The sequence below is a fragment of the Natator depressus genome, chromosome 6 (assembly GCF_965152275.1).
Source record: "Natator depressus isolate rNatDep1 chromosome 6, rNatDep2.hap1, whole genome shotgun sequence".
In the NCBI taxonomy this organism is placed as follows: Eukaryota; Metazoa; Chordata; order Testudines; family Cheloniidae; genus Natator; species Natator depressus.
The window spans coordinates 31,182,772-31,200,646 of record NC_134239.1 but is presented as its reverse complement, the minus strand read 5'-3'; the positions used below and the strand labels follow the sequence as shown (position 1 = coordinate 31,200,646).

Below are 17,875 nucleotides of genomic sequence, written 5' to 3'. Positions count from 1 at the left end.
TATATTATTATGATCGAGGCAATGGCACTCGTCACAATGGCTGAACAATGTACCACACCTTCCTTGGGGAAAAACCGCCCATGCTGATTTAACTAAATATGCAGATTTTTCAATATTCACTTTCATCAAACTCTGCCCTTTTGGATTTGTTTCTACTCCCAGATTTAAGAGCCATGGTATACATAGAAGAATGCTTTTTATCCTTTCCAAAGGAAATATCCCATGTGAGTAGATTCTGCATTGTACTTGTGCTGGAAAACAGATATCATAAAGGGGCAAAAAACCCTCTTAAACTATTACGAATAAGGTCTTAAACCTGGCAGCCCTTCAAGTAGGCCTGGCATCGGAAATAAAAATAACTTCTTGGTTATGTTTTGCCATCATCCCGACATACCATAATGGGCAAACAATTTCAAGTACTATATTCAAATGCAAAAACTGGCAATTAAAGGCAAAAAAGCAAGTTTGCTTCATTTCTGAATATAATAATTTATATTTGAATGTTGATTTGTGCAAACTGGTAGCTGCTAAAAACTTGAAAATTTTACCTAAGGTTAATACTGTACAGGTTCATATACTGTTTCTTATATAATACAGCATTATATCATGCAGGTTCTGTGCACTGTGCATTCTTGTCTTACATACATATACTATTTTCACTGTTATAATGGTTTGACATATCTTTGCTGACCTAGACTTTCCATAAGTTACATTCTCTTCCCTCTAAGGTATACGTATTTAATAATTGAGCCAACAGCCAAGTACTATATATTTTCTTTTAAACTAATCTTCCTTAGGTGTAATTTTGGGAATTAGGCAGTGAACTACAAATCTAATTGATCTGAGCACAAATGCACACCACCAACGTTCTAAAGACCAATTCAGGGAATGAGGCAATTAACCACAAGGCTAACTTAGATGCTGAGGGATGCACAACAAATCCTTCCATAGGTGTAATTCAGAGTATGTGGTACTTAAGTACAAAGTTAACAGCTGCAAATTTTGGTGGTCTATATATGTGTCACGTAATTTTCACTATTTTTTCACATTGTAATACTCAAATGGTATAAGTATATTTTATTGTGTTTCATATAAATGATTTTCATGTACCCTGTCTGGCATATTCAAAATAGCATACATGAAGCTACACAAATGTATCTGAGGTTTAGGGGGGAAAATGAATGTTAAGTATATATTGTATTATTTAAGCATATAAACAATGAAAGACTGTGTCACAACAACATGCACTTAGGGGCAAACTTAAGGTTTCACATGCAGCTTTAGCATTGCCTTTCCTGATTTTGATATGCTTTTTTGGAGCCACCCTTGATTAGAGTTCAGTAGCTACCACCCTCTGCACCCATCCACTGTGGCGCTGCTGGCCAAAGCAAAGAGGGTGAAACTGTGCTCCCACAACACTCCTCCTCCTTTGGAGAGGCTAATGTCAGCAACAGGAATAGCCTTACACAACCATTATAAACCGTGAGTGCCAGAACTCTGAATGTCCCTGTGTATATATCCATACCTTGCACTACCTCCCACACTGGATACACACACACAGGTGAAGTAAAATCTTTCCCTAAACACAGACTGTGTTTCTTATAATGTAAATTCCTATAAGCATTCCTATTGGTGTAGATTCAAGCACATTTTTCCTGAAAGTCAAATTTTGCTGACTTGTTTTCCATGACGGAAATGTGTCTCTTTAAAACAGACTGTTACAGACTCTGAGATCGCCTTTCTGCAAGATGCCCCATTTTTAATTTCTGCATGACAAAGTTCTATTTGCAGCAAATAAATTCATCATCGCGCTTCTGCGTGTGTGAGTAACATTGTAATCATTTAGCGATTCAAAGACAAATCTAATTCCTGAATAGGCCTTAAAAAACAAAAAACAAAAAAACAAACACTGTGGCCTATTGTTATCCTAGGAATGGCCTGTTTTAGAAAGCCACTGCAGGTGAACATGATAATGCACATAACAGCAACCATCCCAGTTCACCAGTACCCTGCGCACCTCAGAAGAATGACAAGAAACCTGTGTGGTATAATATGTTGCATGGGAAGCTAAGTCTGAAACATGCACCCACCCTCCTGAACAACGTGATCACAATGCTCCTCTCACTTATTGTTGTAGAGTAATACTGGTCTCATGACTAATCTTAGCCTGCCATGCAACAATGAATCTCTCAATCAATTGTATAAATAAAATAAAATTCCTCAAGCTGCAATGCTAAGTATATAAAGTCCAGCATGTTTTTCAGTCCTAATAAAAGGGGGCAGTATTACATCAGCTGATAGTCTGATATTTCTTAAATGTATGAGGGAAGGATGCAAATCTACTGTATTTTACAGAAAAATGTATTACTGCCTCTTGGACACATACTACTTTAGTGCCCAGGGATAAAATGTTCAAAAGCATTTTCAGCGCGACTTCAGCATCTAGTCACTCGAGCGCTTCTGAAAATTTTTACCTTGGGTCACTATTTTGCTTTCTACATTACTAAGGAAATATATTGTGAATTTATGAACATTTTTTCAAGTAGACAGGATAAAACACTGACACTTAAAATTGCAAATGGAAATACTGCAGTTGCAAATACTATTTTATAACAACTTACAGTAGGGCCAAGATTTCTAACATTGGACGTCTCAAGTTAGGCTCCTAAACGCATATTCATACACGTAAAAAAGGGGAGTGAATTTCAAAAGTGCTGAGCACACAATAGCTCCAGCTGGAGACACTGGGTGCCCAGGCCACTTATATTCAGGTGCCTGAATATGGATTTAGAAACCGGACTTTAAGCACTCACTTTTCAAAATCCTGGTTTACAGATATTATTTGGAGTAATAAACAGCTTATTAAAATGGACAAATCCACAAAATATCTCAAGTCCCATTGTGGCAATACAGTGAAGATGACTGCTGGGATTTTCATTTTTAACCATTCAGAGGTATCTACCTCAGCCATAGTCATTTAACTCAGATAAAAATACAGCATGATAAATAATATGTGTGTGGTGCCTTCTATGGCCCAAAAATCCCATAGAGAGGAGTAGGACTCCTGCCAGTTGCTGGGCTTCTTTGTGAAATAAGCTCCTTACCTACTGAGCACCAGGATTACCAAAGGACGTAATATCCTACCACCCTTCAAGGACACACAGCACACAGCTGTCCCTATGGCTATGGTAAATTCCCTAAGTCTTTACAATGGCATGAGTATGTGTCTTCTCTCTCTTCCAGAGATGTTCCAAAGAGAGAATTTTGTTTAACCTTTTATCAGCCTACTTAGACAACAAACTCCGTGGAGCATCTGCCTGTATAGCACCTGGCACAATAGGACTCTGATCTGTCATGGGGTCCTCTAAGCACTACCACAATAAAAACCATTTTGTAAATATCAAAAACTGGTCATTTGTGCTAGATACTACTATTGATTTGTTAGCCTGGTTGTAAAGTATATACCTGGGAGGTACTAATGGAGTCAAGATTAACAAGAGGGAGCAGAGAGGTCTGTAATTGCTCATGCACATAACCTTTGCTGCCTCTTCTTCAGTGACCCAAAATATGAATATCAGTCTTTTATTTATAATTAAAGATTCTTCTATCAGAAATTAACACAAAAAAGGAGAGAAAAGGAGAGAAATCTATATTAAGAAGTTTTTTGTTAAAATCCCAAAGCATAACAGAATAGGTGAATTCCTGCAGAGCTGAACTAAGTGTTTATGATTCATGATTGTTCATGAAAGTCTATAAAATGACTGTTTCCTTAGACTATTATTTCCATGTCTTATGTTTGGAAATTAGGGACAGTCATAACTAATTCTAGTAAAAGATGAGACACTGATTGCCTGCAGCTTGGTCTGAAAAAAAATATTGTTCTGAGTTCTCCTAGTCAATTATTAGTCATTGAGTTCAGAGAATAACTGGGAGCAGAGAAGGCTTGTTGCTGGCCTTTGAACCACATAGTGCTTGAACAGAAAAGATGTATGAACTCACTATGCCATTACATTTATTATGGCTATAATAACAAAATTGATCAAAGAATTAATTGATAATATGGTGTTGTACTTTGGGTATTTATAGAGGCCTGCTCGGATACAAAATTTGTAACCGCATCCAATCAGCAAAACTGATCCACAGATATCTGCAGATTTGCAAGGCTTTAAATATAAAATTTGGATCCGTATCAATCTGCAAAAATGGTCTGCAGATATATAAAGCAGATAGCCGTGGATTTTCAGGGCTCTTGGTATTTAGGGAAAATAATAAGGTGATGGAGTTTTTCTCATTTAGGAAAAAAAATAACTGTGTGTGAATGGTAACGTTTTTCTACACAACCTTCCTGAAGTGTTTCTATCAGGCAAACTTTGTGCACATGGGCAGTGGCCACATGTAAATGATGGAGCGTAACAACTCCAGAGGAGCTGTTACACTCTATTGTGTCAATAATCCATATATTTAACAGTCCCTAAATACTCTGCATTACAGCAGACCGTAACACTTCCAAAGGGGCCGTTATGGCTTATCAAGTCAAATCCAAGTGCCTAAATATGGTTTTGACCAATAGACTGTAAACAACTCCAAGGGTAAATAATGCATATTTTAAACAAGTCCAGACCATATTTTGCATACAAGCCATTATGTCTACATTAGGATAAATGAAGTGGGTTTAATCTTTTTTTCATTTGAAATAGGGGTAACATAAAAAACATTTATAGGTCTCCACAGTTGTCTAAGGATTTATGGACTGCTTTTCAGAGGGGCTGAGAATCTGCAGCTCCTATTGAAGTTCATGAAAGGAGTGAGCAAATCATGTCATACATTGTTGGGCCTAATTTTGGTTTCCAACTGCACATATGCTTATGCCTACAAGTGGTGGGGAGGGGGGCATACGGTATAGATGTATTATGCAAGATTCTGGTTCCTCTAAAGGCTTGATGAGGTCACTTCTTAGGTTTTCTGTAAGGATGTAGATGATAGCTTCCTGTGACAGGGTGCAGAAGATATAATGTGTAATATTTACCATGTATGTTCTGCGACCTGCGTCCATATACCTCTATCCAGTGCAGATAACTCATGCTTCTGCTTGTATACTGGCCAAACTTGAATTTGGCCTTTTAAATATAAACAAAATAGATAATACAGCATCTTTTGGGGTCATTTAGAATATTGTCAGATCGAACCATTAGTCAACATTTAGTCAATTATCCTGGGTTTAAATACTAAACTAAATAGGACTAATTCCAATAATGCACGTTTTGTTAAAGTACCTTAATTTACAAATTTCTTTTAAAGATGAACATGTCTTGCCTGGAAAAGAGCTATTCCCCCCAAACAGAGCCAACCTCTGTATCACTTCTGCTGTTAGTCCACCCACACAGAAGATGCTTTGTGAGGCCATTTCTGAACTCTTCTGGATCCCTCCACTTTCCCAGCAGTTTCCTGAACTGGGTCAGCTCCCCTTCCACTTCTCCCATAAAAGCACTAATGCTGTTCTCTCTTCCTTTCATGATGTTGTCCTACAGTTGAACAGCAGCAGGTAAGGTCGAGAAGTTTGCTAATAACCAGTTTACGCTTTAAGCTCTATAAATCTCTATGCACATAGAATGGTGTCAATTTAAAATTGTAGCTTACCCACAACTCTCAGGAGAATCATAAAAATGCAACATTCCAGCTCACTGTCATCAATTTGTTTTGCTCTTTCTAATGACCAAGACCCTGTGAGCACTCTAAAGCTTTCTGGGTTTTTTAAATGGGAATGGGGCAATCTTCAAATATATGTTTATAACCAATACAAAAGCATTTGGGGCCTTAAAATGACATTTTCAAAAAGGCATCAATCTAGGCTTTGAAGTTGTGTGCATAATGTTGTAAGCATAATCATTTACACAACAAACTGTTACCAGTTCTCTGAACTCAAGGACCAGTAACTGACCAAAAATTAATCACTTTTTTTAAGTCCAAGGTGCAGGCAATTAGCTTGTCATCTTTTTCTGAGGTTAGACTCTTGTTATTCATTCACATGAGCAACGTCTAATTATCTGGAGGCTATTTTTAAAAATGTGGCTCTAAAAGATGAACATAAGGACCTGATCCTTTTAGGAGAAGCAAATCCAAAAAAGTAGCTATGATTTCAAGGGCCTGCTGGGATCATGAAAAATCTTCACTCTGTGCCACAGGTAAAGAATAGTTTTTAACATAAAAGATTAAGTAAAAGGAAATTCTCATCCAAACAGAAATAATGAAAAGGGAGTGCTTATAAATATCCAGAGTGGAATAACATAGTTTTCTGAAATGATATTTGAACAAAAATATGTTTTTTGTTCTAAATGTAATGTATACATCTATTTTACATTTTATACAAAGTATGTACACTTCTTCCATAAGATTTACTACTCTTAAAAATGCAATTTTTTTCATTATTTTGGGGGCGTGAACAGTGGAGAGATACCATAATTTTAAAGACCAATTTCTATCCCATTGTATTTGAATATCTGCAGTACTTTATGGTTGTGGTACAAAGCCAAGGGACTAACAACATATCGGAGGTGTGGTAGTAATATCCCAGTACAATTTTTGTCTGGTCTTATTGCTTCACTCTGTGGCTTATGCTATAATAAATAAAAACAACAGGATGACAGTGAGTTTTCATGATAAATCTCCTTGCTGTAATTTTGTTGTCAGAGCCTTAAACAGCACATTTAACTCTGAAAAGTCTCTGTGTAAAAACAGCATTGTGGGTTCCAGGGTTTCCGTGACTTCCACATCTGCTCTGATCAGTTTAGAAGCATAGAGATAATTTTTCTAATGGGCAGCCATGCAAACTCAACCTGGGTTCATTCAACTTATGCATCATCAATAAAGATTCTGTGATTTAAACTTAGTTAACAATGGTGTTGACAATACACATGAAGGAAGAGATTCCAGCTCATTCTCCCGAAGTTTTATTGGCTCTGCTAAGAGATGTAAGAGGAAATAAAAGTTATTTTAGTCAATACAGGAAGCTGGTAAGGTCCTGAAATCACCCCAGGAGCAGATTTAGTAGAGCAAGTAGGTGCCTTTTATTTACACTCATTTTACAAAGTAGAAAAAAAAATTAAGAATCACTTTACCCTTCCTTTTTGTGTTTTAAATATTTTCAAATATTGATCCAATGACACTTATGGGATTAATTTGTAAAGTACATTTCAATTAAAAAAAAAAAAAGCATAGCAGGTGTGACTTTTTTTTGTCCAATCTTACAGTTTGGACTCAATTAGGATTCCAATTGACTTTAATTAGAATTTTGCCTGAATAAGGACTGCTGGATCAGTTATTTAATTATCAGTCATTTAATTTCCCTGTTACAGATTTCTTTCATAACATTAATCTGTATTAAATGAATTTTAAAATGCTGTCATTTAAACCAAACCTAATAGAAATAAATATTTATTAGACTCTGAACTTATCCTATGGAGAAAGACGCTAAAGAAATCCCTTTAGCAGGCACTGACCCTTTCCCTTGCTGTTTTGGGTAATGTAGACATCTTATTAAGTTAAAATATAAAATTATTTAGATTTTAAATAAATTTTAAATTTAAAATAGATTAAAAGACATCTTGTCTTCAACAGTGCTGTTTACAATGTTTCACTCCCTTTCTGCTGCGGTCTCCTGGCTCACTGATGGATCTCTTGTGTGTTTAGATAAGATCATCATATAAGCAAAATATTATGGAGGCTTTATATATAGTTACTGTTGTGTTGAGATTTACACTTAAAAAGGGATTAAATCTCTTTTTTAGATATTAGATATGAACAGTTTAATATAACTCAAACACACAGCACTGACCCTCTGAATATTGTATGAGTATTTTGAGAATTTCCAGGTAAATTTTGTATTTCATTTATGAGTTAGAACCATTAAAACCTACCTTTCTAAAAAAAAATTTTGAGTTTTCCAGCAAAGAAATTCCAAAATATAAAACACGGGCTGCTTTTTAAATGTATTAATATGTTAATTGTGTGTAAATTAATAATTGAGTCATAACTGTTTCTGTTTATGCCACAATGTTTCCTCCAGAATATTTTCCCATTTCTTGTTAAATGAAATTTACAGCTAACATAGTGGCATACAACCGATTTTGTGTCAATTACTTTTGGTGGGAAATAGTTTATGTGATTATTTTTGCAGGATAAGTCACTCTTGGGAAGACAACTGAGAAAGCATTCTTCATCAAAAGGGCTGCCCTACAGCTCAGCCAATTACATGATTCAGTGATTCGCCAGTTCAGCTATATAAGAGCGACCCGCTCCTGGAGCAGATCTCTGAGACCTTGCAAGTCCATAGAGAGGGGTTGTCCTCCTGAAGTTTTCCTAAATTCTGGAGAACTCTTCTTTTGTGCACCTCCTAAAGTGAATAGGATTGGGGCATCCCTCCTGACCCTTCTGCAGATCTTGTGAAGCCTCATTGCTTGTGAAGCCTCATGCCTGACTAAATGCTGTCGTACTCAATGCAATGCTTTCCCTTTGTCCATCCTTTTGTACTGCACCCTCCTGGTTTCTACTTGTAAACTATAAGCACATTTGTATACGTTATACCATCACAATACTCAACAACACGAACACACTAAAACCCTCTTTAACACAGTCATTTTAACCAACACTATCATCTTCAAAGCACAACTCAATCTAATGGCCATTCACAACCTTAATTCCAACCAGTTAATTTGTTATTCTAACCAGTTAATTTGCTAAGTACAGATTCATAGATTCTCAGATTTTGATGTCAGATTAAGAATATACACAGGAAATGTTGCATATGCATCTGCTTCAGTAATATTTATGCATACCTTTTCATTCCTGCAGTTGTTTAGACCCATGGTATTCATGGAGGGCAGTTTTACATCAACACCATGAGGCGGCGGCGGCTGCTGCTGCTGCTCCCTCTGGATCTGCTCTCTCATCTTTCGAGCCTCCTGTATGGCTTTCATGACTGTATCCTGGTCCCCAAATAGGGCAGGTGAGTTAAGACTGGAAAGGATATCTACAAATACAGAACACACCTAATTAAGACAATGATTCAGATTAGATTCTTGGCTATGCAGTCAGCTTTCATCCTGTCAGAGTGGCACCTGATTAATCTCTGTCGTAGTAGTAATGATCATCTTTTTTTAGACCAGCGGTTTTCAACATTTTTTCATTTGCAGACCCTAAAATATTTGGAATGGAGGTGCTTTTGGAAATATTAGGCATAGTCTGTGGCTGCCTGAAAACATCTGCATTAGATGGTTGAATTAACTTGCAGTACTTACATATAAGAGTGGACCTTCTTTGTGCCATTACAAATGTGACTACTCAGTACACAACATAGCCCAGCAAACAAGCACTGACCTCAATGAGACCACTCATTTGCTTAAAGTTAAGCAAGTGCTTAATACTTTGCTGGACCTGGACCCAAATGAGAAATCTTTGAAATGACAAGAGAGAAAAACAAATAGAAAGTAAGCTTGCTCAGTTGCCTATTGAAATATACATGTTTCTTTGTTAAGGGATAAATGTCACTCCCTGTACAGCGCTTTGAAATCCAGAAATTGCATACAGCAGTTAGTGTGTGGTGGTAGGCAAGTTATCACCTTAACAGGAGCTCAAAGCTGTGAATAACTGAGAAAAAATATTTCTTTTCTTTCTGTTACATGTAGTAGAGACTTAAAAAAAAAACCTTCAAGCATTAAACAAACTATCGTTCCTCCGTAAAAGGCATTTTATTGTAGGTAAAAATTAGTACTGTGGATAAGGCTTTCTAATTTTAGACCAAAAGACAGCAATCATTCAGTGACTGGTAGTTTTAGGCTGCTGTGGTGAAGCTTTAACTTGATCCACCTCTTGTTGCTGCATGTGAATGTACATTACACAATACAGAGATGTGTGTAAACACACACACACACACACACTACAGCTGGGAATTCTTGGGGAATCCTGCATGACAAGCAAAAATGTCTGTCCTTTATTTAAATGTTCTAAGTTTGCTATGCTTGTGAACTTAATTACACTATATATATATATATATATATATATATATAAAATAAAATATATAAATGAGACAATGTTAGAATTCTTCCACAGAAGAGAATTCCACTGACTTCAGTGAGAATTTTGTCTAAGTAAAGAATGCAAGATTTGATCCAACAGCACGTTGATTTAAAAAAATTAAAGGGTTAGCATCTCAGACTTTACCTTGAGTAAGGAATAATTGATTTAACACTGTAGCCTACACAAAGGTTTAGGGATTACACCATACTGGTTTTTAGCATAACTGAGGCGCTCCTCCCTAAAACAGTGTCACAATAGAACACAATCTATGTTCCTCGAGTAAAATTTTCAAAAGCTCCTTAAGTCACTTGCAGTATGTCCACCCTGCAAAAACAAACCAACCAACCAACCTGCAGCAGCAAATCTCAGTGCCCAGGTCTACACACTTGGGCTTGTGGGACTCCCACTAAGGCACTAAAAATAGTCATATAGATGTTCTGGCTCAGACTGGAGTTTGGACTTTGAATCCAGGGAGTGGGGTGTGCTTCAGACCCTGAGCTCCAGTCCAAGCTGGAATGTGTATGCAGCCATGTTTAGCACCGTAGTACGCCCCACAAGCCTGAATCAGTAGACCTGAGCTCTGAGACTTGCTGTCACAAGGTTTTGGGTTTTTTTCCCCCAGTTTACACATACCCACAGGTGCCAAAGTCCCATTGGTTTTAAAAAAAAATGGCCCCAAGTAATTTTGAAAATGGGACACAGGCTCCTAAGTCTGCTGAGAGAAACTGAACATTTTACCACATATCATCATAGCCCCGCTTCTACTTTTAGACTGGGGAAGAAAGCATACAACGTTTTTGTAGTTTAACTTTTAATTGAAAATATCCTCATCCTCTGCCACTTTTGTTCTCTGCCTGTCTCTAAAAATGCCATTAGTTGTCTGGCTTCAAACTTACCTGCTGTTCTGTAGGGTTAGATACAACAATAGTAGGGCCACTTAGAAATAACACGACAGAAAGACCAAATGACATCTAGGAAGCTGCAGAAACTATATTTCAGGAAACATTCCCCATGGGATTGTGAAGTTGTCTGGAACACATCATAACTTTTACAAATTTGTTTATATTTTACAAGTGTATTTTACAAGTATATCTGAGGTATGGATTGTGAACAACCAGTTTGTTGTAAATTTTCAGTCCACAGTTAACTTATGAGAATTCTGTTCCTTGACTGGATGATCTAACCTTTATAAACTACTTTCACCGAAAACAAATTTTTCATTTGTGAATCTTGCATATGGGTCAAAAATTCCCTATCCACAAACATTTGAATGTACAAAACCTGGAAATATGAACATTTGTGAGCAATGAATAATAAAGAGATTTGAACTGTGTGAACAGAAACCCTCCTATCTTTCTACCATCAAAAAAAATGTCAGCATATTCAGATTAAGATCTTGGTGCAAGGATACTGCATATCTAGGACATCACTGGTTCATGGGATGCTGAAACTTTAAATGATGGAAGATTATATTTCTTTAGGAACACTATTCTGAGTAAGACTAACAGGCATATTCAGGCAAGGAAAAGCAAGTCAAGCTATCTACTTGCCTGAGCTTCTAGAACAGTTTACTTTAAATATACATGGGTCCAATCCTTGAAGATGCTCAGCACTCTGGCCCTAATCCTGCAAAGCACTTTAAGAACATGCTTAATTTAAAACACCTGAGTAATCCCATTGGATTAAGCTCATGTATGGGCCACCACGTTTTAAAATCCAAGTAAGGCACTCAAACTGGCTCTTGTATTCATTCATATGCTCATTTGTTGCCTAATCCAGAAGCCACATTTGAAAATTGAGCCTTGTACCTATACACACAATTAACTTTGGGGGGGGGGGGGAAATCTTCATCATTCACACAAAATTTCTATAATTACATATCCTTCTTGTACAGTATGCTTACGTGCTGTATTCCTGTAGGGATTTATTATATATGACTACTGCATGGAGTGAAAATCCTTAGCAATAAGAGTGATTAAACAACTTTCCTTGCTAATGTTTTCCTTGTTTTAACCAGAAAATGTAGCCTCAAGTGTCTATTTAATTGTGTTCCTCCTTTTAAAAGCACTCATCATTCTCAAGGTGAGAATCTCACTCAGAAACCGCACCTCTTGGGAAAAGATTTCCCTTTTTGAAATCACCAGTTATTTCCCTTCCACTTGTGGGTTTACCTAAAGAGGATCCTCTTCCCAGTGTCCCTCCAATAGGGCTCGGGATGCCACTTTTATTTGGCACATTCACTGGACTGGTTTTACTAGCTGGGAAGAGGCTCTGCGTCGGTGACGTCGGGGATTTGACAGGTTCAGCAGTTTTGGGTCGGGCTGAGAGATTCAGTGGCTGCGCTACTTCATCCTAGAAGAGTTTAATGTAAATAATTATTAGAAAAAGACAAATGAAACACATTATCACTTAGTAAGACACAGTCATTTTACACCTCCGAGACAATGCCACATTCTCCTGCAATAATAACAAAAGAAGCTAATTATCTGCCTCCTTGAAGATTCAACGAAAGGAAACCTCATTAATTTCTCTGTGTTATGCTTCTATTTACATTAACTGTGTGGCTGGATCATTCTTTTTGCCAAATTAAAATTTGAATTAGCTCACATTACAGCTTAATTTCCTAATGTGTTTTCAGAGATCTAAATTAACCCAGGGCATTTACAAAGAATTATTTAAAATTTCCAGCAGCTCAGTAAGGCTTTTGTGCTGGTTCTGTTTGAAAAGTTCCTGGGACTATAAATAAGCTATGTTGTTAATTTTTTCATATATTAGAAATTAAACAAATATCACTGATCAAGGGAAATATTTAGAGTCCTCTTTTACATTTTTGGCCCATACACGGATAACACTGCCATTTCTGCACACCTTTCACATATCTTTTTTGGGTGCACACTCTGCACGGGATATTAATCTACGCTCTCTTCCTATCATTAAAAAGGAAGTTTTGCAGAGAATGTAAATGCACTGCAATCATCTATGCACAGTATTCAGAACTTAAAATATATAACATTTTCTACAATTTCATTTTAAATATTTTATTATTCCACTGTCACATGTAATTTTGCCATATTTTATGTAGAATTAAATATTACATTTCATGTACATGAAACACAACATAGTGAAACATGAAACGCAACACAGTGGTCATTTTGTAATAATTTCTACCAAGTTCGAACACTATTGTGTCTGTATCTTTAATTTGCAGTATGCAAGCAACATGAAGATGGAGAAAATGCCTAAATGTGTAAATTTGGTATAGACATAGATAGCTCTGTAGCCAGATAACTGTGGAAGACATTCATACTCTTTGACATACATTTTGTGTCAGTGATATGAGAGAATGAGTCCAATTTTAACAAATGTCTAACTTTGGGAAGAGGGAGAATCTAAGTAAGTCATTTCTTTGATCAAGATCCACCATTCACATGGCCATCTTTTCCCCGTTCTTAGGGCATGTCCCCCTTGCTTAGCTTGTTAAGCAGCCAGCAAGTCAGAGCATTCTAAAAACAGAATACTGATTTTCTGTAATTAAAATGAAAGAGCCAAATGAAGAGCTCTCTCATTTAAAATACACACAAAGCTAAAATATGCTGGATGTAAGGATACATAGTCTATATTTTAGAAGACAGCACTGAATACTATGAAGTTTAGAAATCTATGACAGAATACAATAATACACTGTTTTATCTCATTTTTCCCATTCTCCTTACTAGCAAGTAGTGATTCAGCAAAGTACATCTACTCATATATAACACATTCAATATGCCAGCATAACAAATAGGTGCTGATTTATAGTACCTTCACATCTCCAAAGTTAATATTATTTCTGTAAAATTGCAGGATATATTTTCTCCCCTATATTAGTTGCTAATTGCAAACACAGTCCCTGACTTTGCAATGCAGGCAGACACATGTACCCGTGGAGAGCCCAACTGAAACCAATGGAGCTCTGCAGGAACGCAGGGGGCTGCCTGCGCAGACCCAACTGCACGTTCATGTGCTTTGTGGCCATGATACAGCAAGCTGTGTAACCCTGCAGAGCCCTGGTGACTTCAACAGGGTTCCATGTGGACCCAGGGCTCATCCTGGGCTAAGCTGCTTGCTGGTTGAAGGATTATGACCGTACGCACACAAAAGCTTATGCTAACATGCTCAATGGTCAAATAACTTTGTGACCAGTAGTAACGATCCTGTGACAAATGAAAATTCATTGCTTTTGCACACCTCCAGAATCTTTTTGTTTGTTCCTCCATATCAGACTTCATCATTGATTTGAAATAGCTGTAAGGTGGGAAAGCTTTCTGGACACTGATGTGAAATCCCAACATTATTTTTTGAAAACTTTGACTCCTATAAAATAATTCTATTAGCCCTATTAAATACCAGTGCATGTATGTTGTACCAACCGATGGCTAAACACAAAGAAGGAATGTACGGTTTATTAAGAAATGCATGACAGCTAAAACTGCTGTTCACTGTCTGGGTAACAGAATTCTCAGAGAGCACTCGAGCACTACTTCATTGGAGTGGCTTTAAATTATTCATTAATTTTTCTTTTATGATAACCCTGTCATACTTCTCTACATGAAAACCTTGGAATTAACCTCTAATATTTTCAATACAATAGTGTGCTTAATAAAATAAGTATAAAAAGATTTTTATTAACATATACTTGCAGTCCATTCAAGTAAAATTGTGTAGGGAAACCCCCAAGAATTTGCCTGTGGTCAAGTCAGTAATCGAACTCAGCTGGCCAACGAAACTGGAATGGTATTGGCTTTAGTTCAAGCAGATATGTGTTTACATTTAACCAGGGAAAATTTTGCTCATCCAGTAACGGTTTGGTTTGGTGTAGATCCATTTGGCTCATTCACTTACAAAATTACTTTTTCACATTAATGTACTCAATAGCATGTACTCAATCCTCTAAATCACTGGTGTTTGGTATCACTATACTATAGCAACTTTGCTTAAACATTTTGCCTCTACTTTTGGCTCCTTCTGCATCGACCTCTAGAAACTCAACGTATGTGGTAAATCTCACTAACGGCTCTGAAGAACAGCACTGGATTCTGAGAGGTGAAATATTAGACTAATATGTATCCACAGTTAAGTAAAGTGGACGCTTTGCTAAACAAATGCTGGATCTGTCCATAATGGAATAGTTTTTATTTATTAGTACTCTCAACATAGCACAAAAGTGTAGTGGAAATTTATCAGCTCAGGCAGAAATATCTACTCACCCACACTTTACCATGATGATTGATGATAATGAAAAAAACAATATTTTTACTCACCTGTCAAAAAGATAAAATAAAATAAAATTCTCACCCCAAAAGAGTAGAATCTTCCCAGCATGATTTGAGACATGATTGTGGGTCTATAGGATTTTTTGTTATTCTCAAGGAATGTTTTTTTTCTTGTGGAAAACCAGTTTGTGTCCTCCATAGTTCAGTTTAATGTCTTTATATTTGTCGTGCTAGCTAATCAAATCAATAGCATGTCCAAACATTTTCCCACAAACTAAGAGTTTTGTAGTTTGAAGCAATTTGTTTCTCAACCTGTTTGGCATCGTGAAATCCAATACAACCACAGCAAAACACAGCAATGAAGGCAACCCGGTACCACCCACAGGTACCAGCTGCAGCACAAAGTTGGAGGGGTGCATCATGTTCATTTCAAGCTGCTGCCAAGTGCCACGTTGTAGCTGCCTCGTTCCAAGCAACTGAGAATAAGCAGGCACAAGCATTCAGCAATGGCGCAAAACCGACAAGGAGCAGCCTCGTCGTCAGCAGCTGTGTGAAATCAACAAGAGGCAAATCAATCTGCAGTGACACAGTTTTTCTCCCTGGAGCCCTGATTTACATTTTTATTTTTATGTGGAGGCTTTTTCCAAAGTTGTGTAAAAGGTGCAGCCTGGGAGTTGTGAAATAATTAGAAGGGCTACGGTCCCTCTGGCCCTCACAATGTAAGTTAGCACCAGCTTTCTGAGGCATAGGTTGCATTTCGTGCCTTATTTGAAATCACGTAATAAAATAGATACGATTTATACACATTATCAAATTAAAAACTGATTCCTGAAGTTACTGAATTTGAGGGATGAATTTTCAGTACTGGATATAGAGATGAAGGGGAATGCCTGATATTCTTGTTTCCAAGGAGTGAACACCTGCTCTTCCATTCTCCATGCTGACAGCATACCACCGAAGAGGAATATTTCATTTGGGAATGAGCTTTCATATGGTTGGACTTCCTACTGTTAAAATAAATATGTGGACGGTGTTGTGCTGCTAATCGCACCACCTCTTTCAAATGCTAAAAAAAATTTCCATCGAAAAATACCTTCACTTGAGTTATAGGGCTGGTCCCTCGCTTTTCGTTTTTCATCCCAGTAGGTGAGAGTGCGCCTGTCGTGTTTGGTGCCTGGGGAGTAGAAGGCATCTTGGCTCCAGGAGAAACCTGCATGCTGGCCAGCTGAGCTGCATAGAGTTGCTGCAAGACAAGAAACAAGTATAGAATATTGCCTGCAACTGTCCTAAGACAGAGATGCGATAAATGTACATCATTCTATCACCTTGCTGCTGCTTCCCTTTTTTCAGCACTTTCTTGTTTGAGGTTTTCCTGCTTGATACTTTAAAAAAATTAATAGATTTGCAAAATTCTCACCCAGGGCAAGTAACTATTTTTATTAGACAGACAGATAATATATATTAATATATTAATCCATTGTCAACAATTATCATGTAAAGGGCAGACGGATAAATATTGTGCCCAGGCTGGTAAACAATCATCCCAATGCTGTAAGCCTGTTTACAAAAACAAAAAACAATCCCCATGAAAAATATGAAACAGGTCTTTACATAGCTGCATAGCAACTCTCCATCAACAGCAGAATTGTATTGGGAATTGAAGTTGGGATTAGTGTGCTACTGAAAAGCACTGCCATGTTTTCTCTTGATATTGTTTAATGGTAAAGTAGGCAATAGGTTATATATTTCCACCCTGATGCAGTCTAACTCCCATTAACACCAATGAGAAGTAGTGGTGTAAATCCCTGCTCATAAAGATGAGGACACAAATACACCCTTAAATATTATCATAGAATTTACACACAACTTCCTCCATTTTTCAGAAGTTTAAGTGAAAAAGATGTGCATTAAAGTCAAATATTCCTAGCATTATGAAGTGTTTACTGAACCAAAAACAAACAGGTTTTAGTTTCCTTCTAATGGCCACCTTTAATCCCTCACCTTGAATTAGCAGTAGCAATAATCCTTCTACCATAAACAGGGGAGGATCCTAATCCCTCTTCCACACATAAATCTGTATAAACTTTGCCTTATTAGTGAAAAAAAAACAGGTGGTTTGTGTGTAATTTCCAACATTACTATCATTCAGATGGACAAATAAAAAAAATTACAGTAATCAAAAGCAGACCTTTCAGCACATGTAATTAAATGAAAGCTTAATAAAGAATAATTTGCAAGAGCCAGATGTGCTTATGTCATAATTGTTGCTTTCTTTGGAACAATTTTTCTAATATAACAAGCCTCTAAAGAAATGAAAGTTACACAATACTATGTGCTCAATGACTCAGTGGCTAGACAAATGCATGCAGAAGGGTCAGAGTCAGAACTCTGGGTGCTTAATGAAAAATTTGACTTTTTTATTTGTTTGTTTGTTTCCCTAAGCCTCCACTACATCCCATCCCTTCAAAATGCCAGGCACAGTCTCCACATGGACAAGAGAGGAGCCTTCTGAAATCAGATACATTTAAATATTTAGGTTGAAGTACTGTCTT

The 17,875-nt window shown here is 37.0% G+C and overlaps 1 protein-coding gene across 8 annotated transcripts in view; it reads right to left on the bottom strand.

Annotated features, from left to right (window-relative positions):
* SOX6 (SRY-box transcription factor 6) overlaps nucleotides 1-17,875 on the bottom strand; it is a 469,848-nt gene that overhangs the window by 63,699 nt on the left and 388,274 nt on the right. For all 8 annotated transcript variants that reach the window (XM_074954950.1, XM_074954952.1, XM_074954946.1 and 5 more), the window contains 3 exons: nucleotides 16,417-16,566; nucleotides 12,243-12,423; nucleotides 8,832-9,025 (listed from right to left, as the gene is read on the bottom strand). In XM_074954950.1, the coding sequence (XP_074811051.1) occupies nucleotides 8,832-9,025; nucleotides 12,243-12,423; nucleotides 16,417-16,566 (525 nt within the window). The remainder of the gene's footprint in view (nucleotides 1-8,831; nucleotides 9,026-12,242; nucleotides 12,424-16,416; nucleotides 16,567-17,875) is intronic.